Source organism: Podarcis gaigeae (genome assembly GCF_964106915.1).
Source record: "Podarcis gaigeae genome assembly, chromosome: 17".
Classification (NCBI taxonomy): Eukaryota; Metazoa; Chordata; class Lepidosauria; order Squamata; family Lacertidae; genus Podarcis; species Podarcis gaigeae.
The window spans coordinates 9,134,108-9,153,725 of record NC_139694.1 but is presented as its reverse complement, the minus strand read 5'-3'; the positions used below and the strand labels follow the sequence as shown (position 1 = coordinate 9,153,725).

The 19,618-nt window shown below is 41.9% G+C and overlaps 1 protein-coding gene across 3 annotated transcripts; it reads left to right on the top strand.

The window, feature by feature from the left end:
- The first annotated feature begins 1,466 nt into the window (after positions 1-1,466).
- Positions 1,467-17,695, top strand: ADAD1 (adenosine deaminase domain containing 1). 3 transcript variants are annotated; one of them, XM_083718966.1, is made up of 12 exons: positions 1,467-1,522; positions 6,143-6,358; positions 7,657-7,845; positions 8,535-8,702; positions 9,096-9,182; positions 9,774-9,899; positions 10,572-10,695; positions 11,013-11,183; positions 12,210-12,436; positions 13,724-13,961; positions 14,509-14,641; positions 15,921-17,695. In XM_083718966.1, exons 2-12 carry the CDS (start codon positions 6,154-6,156, stop codon positions 16,032-16,034), a joined length of 1,782 nt encoding a protein of 593 aa, XP_083575092.1. In that variant the 5' UTR covers positions 1,467-1,522; positions 6,143-6,153; the 3' UTR covers positions 16,035-17,695. The 3 variants fall into 3 exon arrangements, with proteins under 3 accessions (XP_083575092.1, XP_083575091.1, XP_083575093.1); XM_083718965.1 differs by lacking the exon at positions 1,467-1,522 and adding an exon at positions 5,676-5,999; XM_083718967.1 differs by lacking the exon at positions 1,467-1,522 and adding an exon at positions 5,883-6,009.
- Positions 17,696-19,618: the final 1,923 nt, after the last annotated feature.

Here is a 19,618-nt window from a genome sequence, read left to right as displayed (position 1 = left end):
GGTCTCCAGTTGTTGTTTTTTCAGACTACAAATCCCATCATCCTTGACCACCAGTCTTCCCAGCTAGGGATGATGGGAGTTGTAGTCCAAAACAGCTAGACACCCATGTTTGGGAAGCCCTGGGTTAGACGTTGAAGGGTATGCTTTCCTGCCCATTTCCTTGTGCATTGGTAAAAACAATGGGTGTTCACCAGTATGCAGATGATACCCAGCTCTACCTCTGCTTCAAACTGGAACCAGTGAAGGCATTGAAGGTCCTGTGTGAATGTCTAGAGGCGGTTGGAGGATGGATGGCGGCTAACAGATTGAGGTTGAATCCTGACAGGACAGAAGTACTGTTTTGGGGGGACAGGGGGTGGGCAGGTGTGGGGGACTCCCTGGTCCTGAATGGAATAACTGTGCCCCTAAAGGAGCAGGTGCACAGCTTGGGAGTCATTTTGGACTCACAGCTGTCCATGGAGGCACAGGTCAATTCTGTGTCCAGGGCAGCTGTCTACCAGCTCCACCTGGTACACAGGCTGAGACCCTACCTGCCTGCAGACTGTCTCACCAGAGTGGTGCATACTTTAGTTATCTCCCGCTTGGATTACTGCATCTATGTGGGGCTACCTTTGAAGGTGACCCAGAAACTACAACAAATCCAGAATGTGGCAACTAGACTGATGACCGGGAGTGGCCACCAGGACCAAACAACACTGGTCCTAAAAGATCTTCACTGGCTCCCAGTGCATTTGCGAGCACAATTCAAAGTGTTGGTGCTGACCTTTAAAATCCTAAATGGCCTCAGCCCAGTATACCTGAAGGAGCATCTCCACCTCCATCGTTCTGCACAGACACTGAGGTCCACCTCCGAGGGCCTTCTGGCTGTTCCCTCACTGCAAGAAGTGAAGTTACAGGGAACCAGGCAGAGGGCCTTCTTGGTAGTGGCGCCCACCTGTGGAGCACCCTCCCTTCAGATGTGAAGGAAATAAACAACTATACAACTTTTAGAAGACATCTGAAGGCAGCCCTGCTTAGGGATGTTTTTAATGTTTATTTATTATGTTTTATATATTCGGTAAGCCGACCAGATTGGCTGGGGAAACCCAGCCAGGTTAGCAGGGTATAAATAATAAAATTCATTCTTATTCTTATCATACAAAAATAAATGGTTTAATCGCAGCCCTAAACCCCTCCTTAGTAGACCCCATGTAATCTTCTTGCACCACACCCCTTCATCAATGAGGTCTTGCACAAACCATCTTTTCTACAGCAGGGGGAGAAACCTTTTATTAATACTCCGTCTGTAGGATATACTAAACATATTATACAGTATGAAGAATAGGTCAGAGGTGTTTTTAAATGCTGGAGAAATGTTATGGTAATAAAAGAAAAATGGACTTTAAATAATAGGAAATGGGGGAATGAACTCTCCCTGTCACCCCTTTTTTCCTTTCAGTTGGTTTGGTCTGTTGCTTTTCCTCCCCTGCTCTGTTTGCAGGGAGCCCAGATTGAGACGGGCTTGGTTGGGAGTTACGTGTAGGTGAGGAGGAGTTGCAAGCTAGCTATTTCCACGTGTCAGCAGTTGCCTTTGATATGCAAAAGCATGTTTTGGGTCTTGTAATTGTACTCGGGGGCTCAGCTGCTCACTTGTTCTTCCTCACTTACTTACAGACTGCTAGGTCTCTGCTTTCAGTAGGTTTTCTAGATAAATTTTGCCAGTGTTTTTTATGTTTAATTTGAACATGAAATGTTTGTGTAGGGACACTTTTTTTTTTAAAAAAAAAAGCCTTCTCTTCATTAATGCCGTTTGGAATTTGGTTGAGTAATGCTTGATATATAAAATACAAACCTTTTTTTATTAGAAAAATGGTTTTACTTAAAAGGAAGTAAATTGAGGGTGGAAAGGTTAATGTGCATATATGCCGCCATTTCTCTTAGAAATGTGGCAGGAGGCCTGCCCAACCAGAAATGTGCTTTGCCTCTTGTTGCCTTTTTAAAAAGTACTTTTATTTAGGTACTAAAAGGTACAGAGCATCAAAATAACTGCACATAAATAGTAGAGGGAAGATCAGATACTAGCAATGTGGTGGCCTGGGTGAGGGGGGGGGGCATTCTTTTCTGCAGCTCCAAAGTTATGGAATTTCCTCCCTGCAGTAGGTCAGTGTATCTTGCTGTTAACCAGAAGGTTGGGGGTTCGAGCCCACCCAGGGGTGACTGTGAGCAAGATTTCTGCATTGCAGGGGGTCGGACTAGATGATCCTTGAGGTCCCTGCCAGCTCCACAACTCTTGAGATTCTGTGTCTGCACATTGACTAGGCTTTTGGCAAATGTTGAAGGCCCACTACTTTACTCTGATGATTATCACCTGTGTAGTGTGTCTTCAGGACCCTCCCTATTCCTGTGACTAATCTGTTTTAGCTGTGTTTAATTAGGAATTTCAAATGGTTTTAGCTTGCCCCGGAACCTGCTGTTGGGAAGGTAATGAATTTAATAATAAAAACAACACTGTCATCTTTGTAGCCTTAGTTTCTGTCGCTGCCATGGCTCTGTAATCAAGTCAATATTTTCAGAACCTCTGGGATGGGCTGGAAAGCATAAATGCTTTAAAAAGAAACTCAGAGAAATGCTTTTGTATTGTTACGTGGTTCAGAGACCTTAGTGCTGTCTTATCATTGCTGGGGTTTGGTGTTTTTTTTGAAGGGGGTGTGTAATGAAAAGTTGAATGTAAGTGGGGAGCAAAATGTAATTTGTAAAATGTGAATACAAGGCACAAAAAGAAAGTAGAGAGGTGTATTAAAATAAATGTAGTGATAATAATAAAAAAGGTAAAGGTACCCCTGCCCGTACGGGCCAGTCTTGACAGACTCTGGGGTTGTGCGCCCATCTCACTTAAGAGGCCAGGGGCCAGCGCTGTCCGGAGACACTTCCGGGTCACGTGGCCAGCGTGACAAAGCTGCATCTGGCGAGCCAGAGCTGCACACGGAAACGCCGTTTACCTTCCCACTGGTAAGCGGTCCCTATTTATCTACTTGCACCCGGAGGTGCTTTCGAACTGCTAGGTTGGCAGGCGCTGGGACCGAGCAGCGGGAGCGCACCCCGCCGCAGGGATTCGAACCGCCGACCTTTCAATCGGCAAGTCCTAGGCGCTGAGGCTTTAACCCACAGCGCCACCTGCGTCCCCTGTGATAATAATAGAGCATGATTATTAGAGCACAGATTCATTTTGAAGGATTGATGTCAGTGGAGAGAAAGCTAACTGAGGAGTCTGACCCAAATTTTTAATACTGCTTTAGTGAATAAGAGATGTATTGTTTTGGTTTGAGATTTCCTGTAGAGATGTTCCAATGCCATTTGCGTCTCAGATGTGTACATTCTGTTTATTAGAGCTAATTTGGATGCATGGTAGTACCAAATTGGGAAGTCCCACTCATCCACCGAAAAGCATAAAGGCTATATCATCTGCAGATAAGTTTAACTTGTGTGTTGTATCATGTATTATGACACCCTCCAAAAGTGGTTTGTCTCTATTTTTTTTATATATGATGGGTGTTTTTCATTACTATTTTGCCATATTTCTTTTTCCTTTTCCCCTTTTGTTACTAAATTTGCAAATTAAAAATAGTTTTAATTTTTATAGCCAAGGTCTCTACTTATCGTCAAAAGTTCCAAAAAGTAGGGGCAAGAAAAGGCCCCTCTGTTTTGTGTGTCTATCCCAACCATGATTTCTGATTATAGCCTTACTGCCTTTCTGTAAATTACGTAGAAGTTGAACGAATTTGGAATTGAACCTCATTTGTTTTAAGAGAAGAAAGGAAAAAAATCTGATTGTGGAATGCATTGTGAAATCCAGTGATGGATTTAAGCTTATTTGCCAGTTCTTTTTCTGAAATAAAAAAACATTAAAGTATTTAAATCCTCCCTCTTACAAAGCCCACCTGATTTTTGCCAACCAGCTGAAGCGTTAATTCTGCTAATCTGTCTGCATGAAAATATTTTTGAATCTTGATTAATGCAGTTGAATGGTATGAGTCTAATAACAGGATCTTTGCCAGTTTTTGGTACCATTACTAACCTTGAGTCTTTCCAAGTTTCTGGAATTCATCCCCCTTCTTTTTAATTCAGATATGATGCCAAGTTTTCTTTAAAATGTTTTGTTTAAAAGTCCCATAAACCACCCAAGCCAGGTGTTTTGGATTTTTTTTAAAGGCACTTCCCATGTATTTTTAAAAATCTCCGCCGGATGTGTGTTAACTGACAGATCTTTTCAAAAATATTTTTTATTGATTTCAAGAAAATAGAATAATATAGAGGACGCATACATAACAGAATCAAGTGTGCGAGAGCGAGAGAGTGATTAAGACTAGGGTGAACATATGCTGATATTCTTGCCTTGCAGGGGGTTGGACTAGATGTCCTTGGGGGTCCCCTTCCAACTCTACATAACTCTTCCTCTATGAAAAAAAACTCACCACATGCCACTATTCAGGTCCCCGCCCCCCAACAGACTTTGCACCTCCCCAGCATGTTGCTGTGCATCTCCTCCCTTGGAGAGGGCTAAATGAGTTCAGAAGACACGCTAACCCTAAGGAAGGCTGCCTTTTTTTCATTTTAAAGCACTCTAGTCAAGCTAGACATGAACCCTCCCAGGCCCAATAAAACTCTTGCCAGCCCACAATCTGTTAGGGGGCTGTAAGGGGTTGCAGAGAGCCTAGCCAGTGTGGTGCAATTATTAAAGTATTTGACTAGGGCCTGGGAGAGCACGGTTCAAATCCCCACTCTGCCTTGTACCTCCCGGGGCCACCTTGGGCCTAACCCACTTCACAGGCTGGGGGCAGGGGCAGGAGAACCATACACCCCACTAGGGCCAGATTTAGGTTTGATGAGGCCCTGAGCTACTGAAGGCAATGGGGCCCTTTATATGTCCAGCTGTCCTATGTCAACAACAAATTGCTGCTGTTTGTTGTGTTGCATATATGCTATATGGTAATTTATGGACCAGTCTATGCAGACTGTAGGCACCCTATATATAGAAATGAGCAAACCAGTGATATTTTAGGGAGCAGGCTAGCAGGTGGGGCCCATTACTTACATCACAGGAGCCCACACAACACAATTTATTGTTGCTGTATGTAGGTTTTGTTTTACTTGTTTGTTATCATATATTTGGGAAATGTACCTCCAGGTTTTTTTCCTTTAAATTTTTTTTTGGGCCCCAAAGAGAGTGGGGCCCTAAGCTATCGCTTGTCTAGCTTATACGTAAATCTGGCCACTGCACCCCACCTTGAGACCGTTGGAAGAAAAAAGTGGTACAGTCATACAGACACTTCAGGTTGCGTTTTTTCAGGTTACGGACCTCTGAAACCCGGAAGTACCGGAACGGGTTACTTCCAGGTTTTGGCGCATGCACAGAAGTGCTAATTTGCGCTTTGCGCATGTGCAGAAGCACCGAATTGCAACCCGCACGTGCACAGACGCGCCGCTGCGGGTTGCGAACATGCATCCCGCATGGATCACGTTCGCCACCCGAGCGTCCACTGTATATAGATGTAAATAATTAAAGAAATAATAAATAAATGTCCCCAGACACCCCCACACACACACACACTTCAGGGGCGCCAGTGACCATTGAGTATTTGTGGTGCCGCAGGAGCCGTTAGGACGATGGTGGATGTAGGGGGAGAGAGACCAAGGAAGCAAGCCGCCTGTGTTACGCGTGGGGCCATGCGAGTGGCGCACCCTGGCGCAAGGGCGTTCTCCCTCGGGCGGTTGTTGTGGAACCGCAAAAAGCGCTTCGAGAGCTTGAGCAGCCATGCCCCTCTTTGCAGCCAGCGCGCCCGGCTTCTGTTGGAATTGGTTGGTTTGGCCTGAAGGATGCTGCGTTCCGTTGGGCCAAGGTGGCGTCATTCCGTGGCTCCGGAAGGGAGGCCTACAGGCCTGGTGCATCGCTGCGCCATCTTGTCTGTGGAAGGATTGTGTGTTTGACCTTTGTTGTCGGTTTAAATCCTTTTCTGAGGAAGGTCTGGTCAAGTCAGCGGCGTTTGGGTTGCTTTTCCCCCTCCTCCTTATTGTGTTACTAGGAACGGGCAGGTGTCCCTAAGACTGGGCCCACACGCCCCAGCAGTCCTGAATCTCTGACAATAACCCCTGCTTTTGTTTCCAGGTTGGGGCAAGATGGCGAGCGACTGGCCCCAGGCGTCCCGAGTGCCCAGCTTTGCCCAAATGCTGAAGAAGAACCTGCCCGCCCAGCCGCCGCCCCAACCTTCTCTGCAGGCCTCGGCTCCCTTGTTTCCGCAGGCAGAGAGCGCCAAAGCCATGTTTTTACCGGCAGAAACGTCTAACATTTCCACCTTGGCTTCCAAGGTGACCAACATCTCAGGTAATCGTATGGTGTTGGTTTTTGTAAACAGTCGTTTTTGGCTGATGGTCTTGGAAGGCTTTTTCCTGTTGGGAATATCTGGAGGATTTTGCTTCTGTCTGGAGGAAAAGGCAGTTTCTGGCAGTTTTCTTGAATAATTTCTAACCCAGTGTCCCCCCCCCTCCCTCTCTTTGTGGCCAAATGCTGGCCAAAATATCTGGGGGTGGTGTGCCCTGGCTTCTCCAGATGTTGCCATGCTGTCCGAGGCTGATCTGAGTTAGGTCACATCCGCACGACATATTTTAGAGCCCTTTTAATTCTGTTTTAACTGCCATGGCTTTGCTCGAGGAATCCTACAAACCGTAGTTTTGCACTCAGAGCTACAGTTTCCAGTACCCTTAACAACTACCATTTCCACACTTCGGGTAGGCCGGGTGAGCCATGATTATTAAAGTGGCATAAGTGTTTCAAATGTGTTTCAAATAAGGCTATTTCCTATGTCTGATGTGATCGCAGCCAAATTAGCATTTTAAACTTAACTCGGCTGGTCTTAACCTGACCTGTGCTCTTCCAAATTTCTGCTGCTGCTATTTGTTTTTGTTCTCCAGAATCGTTTTTGCTTTTAACAGCAAGGTTTCTTCACCGGTCTGGCCAAAACAAAAGATACTCATTGGCCATCTGAATGTTGTGTGAGTTTATACCTCTTAAGACCACATACCTGTGAAATCAGAATTTTTGGAGACTCAAAAAAAAAATAATGTATGGAGAGAACATTGCTTTTGCTTATCTTAAAGCTACTTGTTCAAAGATCTTCCAGTTAATATCTCAATAGTTCATCATGTTTTATTGGTTGTAATATCTGTTTTTGCTTTAATAATTAAAACCCCTATTGAGACAAGGAATCTAGATGCATTGCTATGGGATTGTGTTCACAGTTCTTAAACAGTCCCACATTTGTGTCTTTCTTTTTAAATGTTTGTCTTTAAAGTGCCTGAAGTCCCTTAATTATATGTGGAAATATCCCAAGAACTCCCCAGTATCCATAATAGGCTTTATGTGCAAGCAGTCTACAGTTCAATCGCACTCCACCTGATTGACTCTAATTACCTTGTTTATTGGGAGAAATACCACATAAATGTCATATATAAAAACTTCATAAAGTAACAACCCTGAAAATAAAAATAGCTTTTAAAAAGTTGAAAAATATCACAATGCTTTTGATAAGGTGAAGAAGCACTTTCTGAATAGCCAAAAATGAACTGACAAAAGCTGCCAAGCAAATATTTTGACTTATGCTATTATCAACTAATGCATTTTAGGTCAAGTTCCTGACTGCCTATATTCCAAAGCAGGACCCATTGTTCCGATCACTTCACTTCCTCCCAAGAAAATTCCGAAGGAATTTGTCACAAAATATAAACGAGGGGATATAAACCCAGTGTCTGCTTTGCATCAGTTTGCACAAATGCAGCGCGTACAGCTTGAATTAAAGGAAACAGTAGCAACAGGTAAATATATATATATATTAAATAAAATCACTTTCTTGGGAATCCACTATATTCTAGTACTGGAACATTACAGGTGCTGTTTAATAGGTGGCATTCAAAGCTGCCATATAATATTAGTTTGGTCCCTCTGTTATTTCAATGGCTGCACAACTTGATTAAAATCGACCCATGACATACTATTCCTTGGTTGCCATTTAGATATTTTGCAGTCTTTCCTGTGCTACCGCCATTGTTGGAGAGGTCACTTGCCGTTGCTTGGTTGCAACTTGGTATCCTCATTCCCTGCTCTAGAAATGCAAAGCATAAGTCATAATTCTGGGAATTGATGAAATCAGTAACTCCATCTAAAACACTTATCTAGAAGAAGTTTCTGTCATTTGACAGTCCCAAATAACTGATTAGGAACCCAATTTAAATTGGAAATGAAAACGATATTCAAATTTCTGTCATACTTGAAGTTAGGTGTCACAATGATATGATAGCTACGTCTTGGTTTGGCTGGAGAATGAAGACTAGGAAAGAGCAGCGCTGTCTGCATATCCCTGGAATGGTTGGTTTTCTACCAATATTGAGCTATTAGATACAACGGAATTCAAATTTGGTGAAATGCAATATTCATAAATTATAATAATATAAAACTTTAACAATTGCATTTATCTAAAAAAAGATTTCCTGTGGCACTTTTTAAGGTAATCTCTTGGGATCATACTTTGCATTTTGTGCTGTGGTTGATGGCATTCAGTATAAGACTGGATTGGGGCAAAACAAGAAGGAATCAAAATCCAATGCCGCAAAACTTGCTCTTGATGAATTACTGCAGTTAGATGAGACAGAACCAAAGCCTCTAGAAAATCCAGGTACTTTTGCTACTATGATGTTTTTCTCTTCACTGTCAGGTTCAAGGGTGGGGGATCAACACTATCTTATACTAACCCAATCTTTTATTCTGTATTGGGGCCCTAGCGCTGGGGATACTGAAAAGAGTGGTAGATAATACTGTATCTTCTTGCCGCCGTTTCTGCCATTTTTTGAATCTTCATAGTGTCTATGATGTGTGTCGGAATATTCCAAAGTTTTGGCGCCACGTGGTCTAGTTGTATTGCAGACAGTTGATGTGTGAGGTACTTTGACTATTCCAGAGACCAGTTGTGTTGGTTTGTGGCATATATTGGTTAAAGGAGCATATATTTCTTTTAAGTAACATGTTAGGTTGTTATCTTCTCATTTTTTCCAATTTGGTATCTTTGCAGGTCCTCCCAGGAATCTTTCAGAAACTACAACCGTAACTGAACCTCAAAGAACAGCTGAAGCAGGCTACATTTCAAAGCTTCCTTATGGTCGGCATTTTCTGTTTTTCTATCAAATGTATGGTTGTGCATGTTCATTTTTTATCACCAAATAAACTGCTTTTTCCATAGCACAGTTTACAGGTGAGCCACTAACCCAGCGCTTGGGATGCCAAGTAAGACCTTCATTGGTGCCTTAACATCTGCAGGTGTTGGTTTAGTGATCGCTGTATAAAGTGTAGAATTGTTAAGCTTATAAAGATGGAACTTTGCTGTGGCATCTCAAGTTAGCTATCGCTCCGGTTTTTTCGTTTTTGCTTTGTTTTTGGTCAACTAAAAACAACAATTATTGGTGATATAACCAGAGATGCAGTAGGCTACATAATCTAGTGAATGGCGTGGAAGAGCTGTTGTGTAAAGATATGCTTGCTTGTGTACTACTTGTATATTCTTAAGAAAGCAGATCATTACTTGAAGTACTCTCTGTGGACTCCCAAGAAAAGGATTTACCATTCCACACTTCCTCCTTATACCAAAGAGAATAAACATTCATGCACGCTGTTTTTTCCCCTTTAGTGATGATCTCCAATATTTCTAAACAGTTGGTTTTGATGCTTTGCTTTTTCTTTATAACTTTACTAGAAGGGCTGCATCTTGCGTATGAAAAAATTTCTCAAGCTGTCAGGGAAACATTCAACAGCTTGACTGCTAAATATCCAGAGTACCAGAGTTGTAGCAGTTCGCTGGCTGCTTTCATAATTGAAAGAGGTAAGCATAAACGTGGTGTTGTTGGTGAAATTGCAATGGCAACTTCTGGTCCCCATAAAGCCACCCTATTCCCCCCCCCCCCCCAGTGATGTGGTTTGGCTCAAACCATGCTCACTCGTTCATCACTGAAAATTAGGCATGGGACTGGTGAGGATCTAGCGTCAAATTCAAAAGGAAATATTGAGAGGTGCTGTCGCTTAGGAATTTGGCACATACAGTGGTACCTTGGTTTAAGAACAGCTTAGTTTATGAACAACTTGGATTAAGAACACCGCAAACCCGGAGGTAGGTGTTTTGGTTTGTGAACTTTGCCTTGGGAGCAGAACATGTTCCGCTTCTTTTTGAGTGTGTGCCATTTGTAAATTGAGTCCTCCGCTGCTATGGGAAAGCACACCTTGGCTTAAGAACGCTTTGGTTTAAGAACGGACTTCCAGAACAGATTAGGTTCACTGTATTGCCTCGCTTGCATCTTACATACGATGTTAGGTGATGGATAGGCCTGTCAAACTGGCCTACAGGGAGCTGACAGCTTGTGGCTCCAGTCCTTCGTTCAAATTCAGTTCTGCACCCCTGTTCTAGGGAGTATCTCTGAAAATATCATTGAATAAAAAGAAAGCTGAATTCCCAAATGGGCAACTAAATTTCTCAAATGTTTTGTTTGTTTGTTTTTAGTTCGACAGCATGAGGTGGTCGCTATCGGAACAGGTGAATTCAACTATAGTCAATGTGGTCATCCAGATGGGAGAATATTGCATGACTCTCATGCCGTTGTTACTGCAAGACGCTCTCTTCTTAGGTAAAAAATAATAATAACACTGCTGCTGTTTCTCAAATTAAAACTGCTGCCGGGTACACTTGTACCATGCCTTGGAGGGCTAAGCTGGTCAGGGACCCATATGAGGGGTCTACCACACTTAAACTGTCATGCCAAGAATGCCCTGGGCCTCCCAGCCAACTGGGGACTCCCGCCCCGGGCCTGCTAATTCTTGGGAATGTGTAATTTGACTCTAAAAGTAATTTGACACCAAAAGTTTTGTTTTCATCCTGGTTTCTCAAATACAGATTTTAAATGCATCCTGTGTTGTATCTGAAAATGCTTATGCTTCTTTCAAGGTATTTTTATAGACAGCTTTTGCTCTACTACAGTAAAAATGCTGCCATGATGGATAAATCCATATTTTGCATTGAGCCATCTTCAAACTTGCTTGCGCTAAAACCAAACGTAAGCATATTTCTCTACATGAATCAGTTACCAAAAGGATCTGCTCAAATTAAGTCCAGGCTGTAAGTATTAGACATTCCAACATTATAAAGTTTAATTCATGCAGATGCATTTTTCTCATTAAGATGGTTTTACATTGTATTTGCTGTACAAGAAAGTAATATTGATTAGTGTGATTTGTAACACATTATCACAGAGGTTTGCAGTTACGATTATGGAAGGCCAACCTACTGAAAAGAAAAAGGGAGAGTAACGTAGCAGTGATGCAAAATCATATTTAAGTGTAGCCCAGTTCATACAGATAGCTGATAATTTTGTTTTCACGGCTTCGAACATATCTTTTGATTTCCCCCCAGCACTGAGTTAGTGCAAATTTACAGTGCTTTGTTCACAACTGAAGGGATAGATCTCTCTTTGACAAATTAACTCATATGCAATTAGCCAATTATTATCAAACATGTTTTGCTTTTGTATGTATGTATGCAGACTTCTACCCATTTACAGTAGGTTTTTCTGGGCTGTGAACCAGTTATTCCACAGGAATAGAGGGCACTTTTTGTTGGGCACCACCTGTTTTCATCTTGGAAAGGAGCTCCCTGCCTTCCCAAACTGGCTCTGTTTATATTGAAGGATGAAGACTAGCTGTTGCAGAATCCAAGCCTTAAAAGATCCCCCTTGTTGGCATAGCTTCCTAGTGGTTGAGAAGGGGTCCTCTTGAAAGAAATAATTGATATTGTGATTGTGACAACACTTATGAATGTGGAGTCTGTCCTGCTATGTGTATTTCCATGTATTAGCATGCTATTGCTTGCCAGGGTGATAGGAAAAGGTTAGTTGGAAGGAAATCACATACTGCTGATAGCTCCCTATTAGCTAAATATACCATAGTTCTTTGAGCTGTTGACCTAGCACAAAAGGAGCCTTGGCAGATACCTTTAGTGCTGAGAGGGGCTAAAACTGTGTTCTGGCAAGTTCTGGCTGAAAAAAAAGCCCTGGTATAAAGGCATCCACTTAGAGGCTGACTTCTAATTTGCTATGACTGGGGAAGCTGCTATATCTTAATTATTGTGCTATATACTTAATTATAGACGCCTCAGTCCCAATTCTGCATCTGCATTTGAAGCTGATGAGGAACTGTGCCTTCATGTCGCCGTTGAAGGCAAGGTTTATCTCACGGTCTACTGCCCTGCTGAAATTTCCAGAATAAGCAGCATGTCTGCTAGTGACAAACTGACAAGATGGGAAGTACTGGGTGTTCAGGGAGCCTTGCTAAGTCACTTCATTCAGCCCGTTTATGTTAACAGGATCATTGTTGGTAAGTGAGTGACTTCTGCTTATTAAATACTGTTAAAATGCATCATAACAAATCACATACTTTCACGCTTGTCTGTTGGGTTGTTAAGCGGCCCCCAAAACAGAACAGCTTCTGAAACATACAGTAACATGAAATTTAGCTTTAAGTTTGATAAATGTCTTATCTTTTTTCTATTCAAAGTGCTTAACCAGCTTACAAAATCCAGTACTAAACTATAAAACGAATTTTAAAAGCCTTTCACAACCTAGTGCCCTCCAGATGTCATGGCTTACAGTTCCCATAGCCCTGGTGGGAACCGTAGCTCGAGATATTAAAACATAGTTTTGAAAAAATTTGATTTACAGGTTGAAAGCCAAGTCTATCCAATCTCTGGGCCAATTAACATGAAATCAGTTCATCAGTATGCTACACGTGCATGGTGTTTGTACTTTTATTCTGTACCCTTTGCATGAAAAGATCACCTCTCTGCCATTTCTGATTGTGAACACCAGTAATGTTTGAGAGAGAGTTCCATGTTTGTGAACACTTATGCACAGGGTAGAAAGCTGCACTTGGTGTAATAATAATAATATTATAATTATTTGTACCCCGCCCATCTGGCTGGGTTTCCCCAGCCACTCTGGGCAGCTTCCACAAAGACCAAAAATACACTAAGATGTCACGCGTTAAAAACTTCCCTGAACAGAGCTGCCTTAAGATGTCTTCTGAATGTCAGGTAGTTGTTTATCTCTTTGACATCTGATGGGAGGGCGTTCCACAGGGCGGGCGCCACTACCGAGAAGGCCCTCTGCCTGGTTCCCTGTAGCTTTGCTTCTCGCAATGAGGGAACCGCCAGAAGGCCCTCGGCGCTGGACCTCAGCATCCAGGGAAAACGATGGGGGTGGAGACGCTCCTTCAGGTATACTGGACCGAGGCCGTTTAGGGCTTTAAAGGTCAGCACCAACACTTTGAATTGTGCTCGGAAACGTACTGGGAGCCAATGTAGGTCTTTCAAGACCGGTGTTATGTGGTGAACTTCCTAGTGCACATCCAGTATGCACCTTGTGTGTTTAGACTTGAGTCTCTCCTTTCAGTCAATATTAAACATTAAAACACTGGACGTTTCCTAGTATCTGCGTTTAGTGTGCTACATGTCTTGTTAACTTCTGAAAACTAATGTTCTATGGGAATGGGGCTTAAAGCAGAGAGTAAATGGTAACTGTACATCTCCATAGAGCAAAGCTTCAGAGTCTAGAAGCATGCCTTGATCTTCTCTCAATATTTGGTGGGGTTCTTAATGTTTTTTAGGGGATGGGAACTGCCATGATGCGCGAGGATTGGAAATAGCTATCAAACAACGGGTAGACGATGCTCTCACTTCAAAACTGCCCATGTTCTACATGGTGAACAAACCTCGCATTAGCTTGGCATCTGCTGCTTGCGCTGTACAGGTAGATTTGGAACGCAGATCTCTTAGTTTGAATTGGTCCCAAGGAGACTTGTCGTTGGAGGTCGTAGATGGGCTAAATGGGAAGATCACAGAAAGGTAAGTGTGTATAACAAAAAGTACATTAAATTGAAAGAAGCACCTTAGCTTAATCGTCCTCTGTTCAAAACAAGTGGGAAGTTATTCTCATGTGCTCGGTCCCTGCTCCTGTCAATCTAGCAGTTCCAAAGCACACCAAAAAGTGCAAGTAGATAAATAGGTACCGCTCTGGTGGGAAGGTAAACAGCGTTTTCATGCACTGCTCTGGTTTTGGTGTTCCGTTGCGCCAGAAGTGGCTTAGTTATGCTGGCCACATGACCCGGAAGAACTGTCTGCAGACAAACGTTAGCTCCCTCGGCCTGTAAAGCAAGATGAGCGCCACAACCCCAGCATCATCCGCGACTGGACTTAACTGTCAGGGGTCCTTTACCTTTACTTTTAATCATGGTTATGCATTCTATAAAATAACTTTGAAACGGAGGCTTCTAGTTTTCCACGTAACCCTAAACCTGTTAAGGATTTTCAGTAACTTTGCTCTTTGTAACTAGTTGAATTCAGACAAATAACCACTAGTGTGCTCTTTATCCTCACTATTTTTCATACCTAGTTCACCATTCAAAAGCGGCATTTCAATGGCAAGTCGTCTTTGCAAGGCTGCGATGTTAAGTCGTTTCAATTTAGTGGTTAAAGAATCAAAGAGAGATGATTTACTTAAAGCGGGCACCTACCATGAAGCAAAGGTGAGACTTAATGAAAGGAAACTTGCTGTAAGTGCAGATCTCATGAATTCTATTTTGTTCATTCACTGAGTTCAGAATTGGTTTGGTTTTAACGCTAGCAAGGGGAAACAAGATCCTAGATCTTGTTATTTGAATAGCTGTTAATCTAAAGGTCACAGTTCAATAGTATTCATTAATCTGGAAAGTAATTCAGTAGTATACGTGGTTCTATTGTATTTTAGAACAAGAACATATCAGTAATTTGTTTACCATGATACAGGGAAGAAATTTAGTAATCTATCCACCTGCTTTAACCAAAGTGTTAAATTGGCTTTAATCTTGTATTTAAAAGATAGGAATAGCATGATAAAGTAGCTGATAGATCCTTGTGCCCTCTTCAGCTTTGAACTGTAGAAAGGGCTGGGGGTTAAAGGCAGTTTGCATAGGTAGGAGAATGTATACTCCTGACAGGAGGCTTAGTTGGGTCATAATTGAGTGTAAACTTCCAGAGTTAGTGCTAAATACAGTAATTCCGCTAAATGAGCCACACAGCTGCTAAAAGGCTATGAGGGTTGGCAGTTCAAATCCCCAGGATGGGGTGAGCTCCCGTTGCTCGGTCCCTGCTTCCAACCTAACAGTTCAAAAGCACGCAGTGCAAGTAGATAAATAGGTACCGCTCCGGTGGGAAGGTAAACGGCGTTTCCGTGTGCTGCTCTGGTTCTCCAGAAGTGGCTTAGTCATGCTGGCCACATGATCCGGAAGCTTTACTCCCTCGGCCAGTAAAGCAAGATGAGCGCTGCAACCTCAGAGTCATCTGCGACTGGACCTACCGGTCGGGGTCCCCTTTACCTTTTTACCCATGTACTATATGAAACCCAAGGGGCGCATTGGTTGCCATATGTGAAATATATTGCCATTATTTTCATCTCTCTACCCAGCTACGTTATGCAAGAGTGCTCTCCCCAGGGAGGCTTGCCTGTCAACTTATTTAGGCACCAAGTGAAAACATTTCCTTGTAACCAGTCCTTTGGCAGATTAAGCAATTTATGTCTTTTTAAATATGTTTGTGGCGGGGGGGGTATTGGTTTTCATTTCTTATATTGTATTTTGTGTTTTTATGTTGTGTACTGCCCTGTGATTTTTGGATGATAATTAATAATGATTTTATTAGAGATAAATAGGCCTTTTGGAGGGTGTGTATTTCAACAAGCTTGCCGTATGCAAACTTTCAAAACACATTGTGAGGATTTCCTTATACTAACCTCGCTGTTAAATTATTAATTGAACTTTTAAAATTTAGATTATGGCAGAGTCCTACCAAGGAGCGAAATATTTGCTGAAAACCTACCTGGAGCAGCATGGTTTTGGGTCTTGGATTGTGAAGTCTCCACGTATTGAACAATTCAGTATGTAAAGATTATTATATCGGCTCCGGAGCTCTTGAAGTAGACTAGTTTTTTTGAGTTTCTTAACTTTTTCATTGGTTAGTAGTTTTAGATCAGTACAGCGTCAACTGATTGCTGAAAAAAATGTACATACGCAAAATAAGTTAGCTAAGTTGTTAATATATGCGGGCCATTTTTATTACTATAGTTTGGTGTTTTATGTGTGTTATGCATTTGCAGTAATATATTTTTAATTGATTTCTCATACTTGGGCGACGAAGCTTTAAAATAAGTGAGGTTGAACAATGTAAAAGTGGAGAATTGTGTGCTGGCAATTATTATTTTGCTAAGTTCAGTTGCTGCTTGTAATGGCTGTGCAAGTTACCATGTCATCACCTTGTTTTAAAGATTGGTTGCTTCTCTTCTGGCTTTAAAAGCCACAATCTTCCTTATTAATCATCATTAAACTTTGGTGGGCTATATATTTTTTCAGTTGTGGGCACTCAAGTTTAGGAAACTACAGCAGTAGAAAACCCCACGAGCGCAGGGTCAAACCAAATATGTGATCTACTCATGGTACATTATGGAAAACAGGCCTGCAAGCTTTTCAAGCCCAGTATTTTGTGCATAATTGTGTTTGCATTTGGAAACAACTTGGAAATTGTATCAGGTGTCCTAAATATTTCATTTGCAATTTGACTTCAGAGATGATGTTGATGACTTAATGTCCTTTTCCCTCTAAAATCCTTAAGACTGAAAAGGATCTTAATCACATACCGTAGTTTGCCATTAAAATCGATCTACCCAGCTTCATAAAAAGTTGTGTGTGATACATCGATTTCCAAGAACTAGCAAGCTCACAAATGTTCTACTGCTTTTGTGGTCGAAATGGTAAAAATGTGCCAACCAGTAGCCAAAAGGATATATTTAATGCCATTTCATTGAAGTTGGTGTCGCCCCTGCAGGAGTTGGTTTATATATGGGCAGGTATCTTGGAAAAGGCATTTATTGTGGTTAAGCTGTTTCAAGAGTCCTCATAATCTTAAGTTTTTGAATCAAAGGGAAGGAAGTTTCATGTATATTGGCAGTCAAATGCTATTTGCCAGGAACATGTTGGAACTGAATGGCTGTAATGTATATATGACTGTCTGCATGGAGAGTCTTTGCTGGCCACAAAGCAAAGATGGATCTGTACAGTTGCACAAACAACAGGGCAAACAACTTTTATACTATGTGAAGCCACTGCCCCCCAAGTATTTTCACCTTCATTGTGATACTTTTGTGATAGGAACAGCCCTGAGCATCTGAAGACTAGCCTGACCTACGCTGTAACTTTTTTTTAAAAAAAAGGGGTGGTTTGACTCACTGTTTTCTGATTCACATTTAGAGGCTTTGAACAGTAAGATGAGATTTCTAGTTTTTTAATAGGAATTATCCCGGGTAGCCTGCGTGGTGCTTTCCAGTTGGCTTACAATTCCCATCATCCCTGACCACTGGCCATTCTCACTGGGCATACTGGGAGTTTAAGTCCAACAACATCTGAGGGGCATCACTTTGGCTGCTCCTAAATTAGTGTGTGTTACTGAGCAATAACTTTTAGCCCAATGAAGAAATAAATGTGTTGGGGCTTTTTTTTTTTTTTTGTTAAATTGTGGGTTTCCCCCCAATAAAACTTGTTTTTTGCTGAGAATTGTTGTTTGACATATGTGGCTTGAAGTAATAATAATGCGTTCCTTTTCACTTGAAAGCTTGATCTCCACCGCCGCCCCCGTTCTTAAAGCCTATTGCAACAAATCGATGGAGAGTTATTCTTTTTTGGTAACTAAACATTTTCACTGTGCCGATTTCTCCACTGGTGTGCATTCCCACAATGCCAAACTTCATGCGCTCATGCTGCCGTGTTAACACGTCCTCAATATCAAAAGTGTGCTGGGTTCTTCACAGGACACAAGTGACAATAGACCTTGCCCACACTCCCCTCCTTCATGAACCAAAGGGGGTGGGTGGGATATCTAGCGACAGAACAACAAATTATGCTACAGAAGTCCAGGAATTATATTGAGGTGATACTTACGTATAAATGTAGCAGATCATTTGGGGAAAGGCACATTTTCTTCATGTAAACTAGCTAATGAGAATAATACCTTAATAGTGTGGACAGTCGTACCTCGAGTTACAGATGCCCCAGGTTACAAACGCTTCAGGTTACAAACTCCGCTAACCTGGAAGAGTTACCTCGAGTTGAGAACTTTGCCCCAGGATGAGAACGGAAATCGTGTGCTGGCGGCGCAGCGGCAGCAAGAGGCCCTATTAGCGAAAGCACACCTTTAGTTAAGAACAGTTTCAGGTTAAGAACGGACTTCCAGAACAAATTAAGTTTGTAACTAGAGATATCACTGTAATTACTCTTAATCCATTGCTAGAAGACATGGAGACAAATATGAACAGAGGGCATGAGAGAAAACAATACAGAAGTAAATCATGATTCAAACCTAGTGTGGGATGATCTGTCTACTGTCCCAGTTTTCATGTTTATTTTCCTCCATGCGTTTATATACTGAATAGTTAGCATGTCTAAGAAGTGATATAAGGACTCGGGTTGTCCTCAAAATATTGTGAACGTTTTAAATTAATACAATACATGAAATTGCCCTGGTAATATTGGCAGCCACTGCAAGCTTTTTAAGCACTGGAGTTAAGTGCTGGCAGGAGTCTGTCCCTATTGACAAATATAGCTGCAGTATTGTGCACCGGAGGAGGTTCCAGACAACCTTAAAATAGAGTACATTGCAATAATCAAGTCTTGAAATTAGCAAAACACAACCTGTCACAGCCAGACTATCCTTCCCTGTCCAGATATTGCTATTGTCTATGTACCTGCCCTCACTGCCACTAATGTATGTATTTATTTTATTTTATTTCTATACTTTATATTTTTAAGGAAAATCTCAAAGCGGTTTACAGAATATTAAAACCTCAAGAAAACAATCTGAAGAAAGTCAAATATAGAGTATACCGCGAAAGCAACATAATTAACTGAAAACTACAATATTAAAGATTTCAAAATAAAACATTACAAAGGAGGTCAACTGCAGAGCACATATTTAAGACAAACAAAGTCTACCAAAGAAACTCCAAACATTTCAAAAGAAAAAATATTGCTTAAGTGAAATCAAATATAAAGTGCACATTTAAAACAGCATAATTAACAAGAGTATATACTCTTATAAAGAGTATAAGACATGGCTGTTTGGCAGGCACCAAAAGATGGGACAAAAGAATCCAATAGTTAAGGTTTGTTGTCAGGCATAGCAATGTCCCTCTGGTCTCCCCAGGAACCACTTTGGTAGAGCCAGGTGAGTGTGGGCCCTGCCCCCTAGGCCAGGTGGAAAGGGCCTTGCAGGGAGCGGCCTTCATGACTCACAGCTGGGCGATGTCCCTCTGGTCTCACTACATCCCTAGTACTTTTTAAAAGAGAGTCTACCTTCCCATCTTCGTTTGTTTAGGAAACAACACGCACAAAATGCAGCCTTTTTAAATTATGTGGAAAATGGGACAAGGTCTCAATGGCAGAGCAACTGGTACCACATGCACACATTAGCAGAACAAGCAG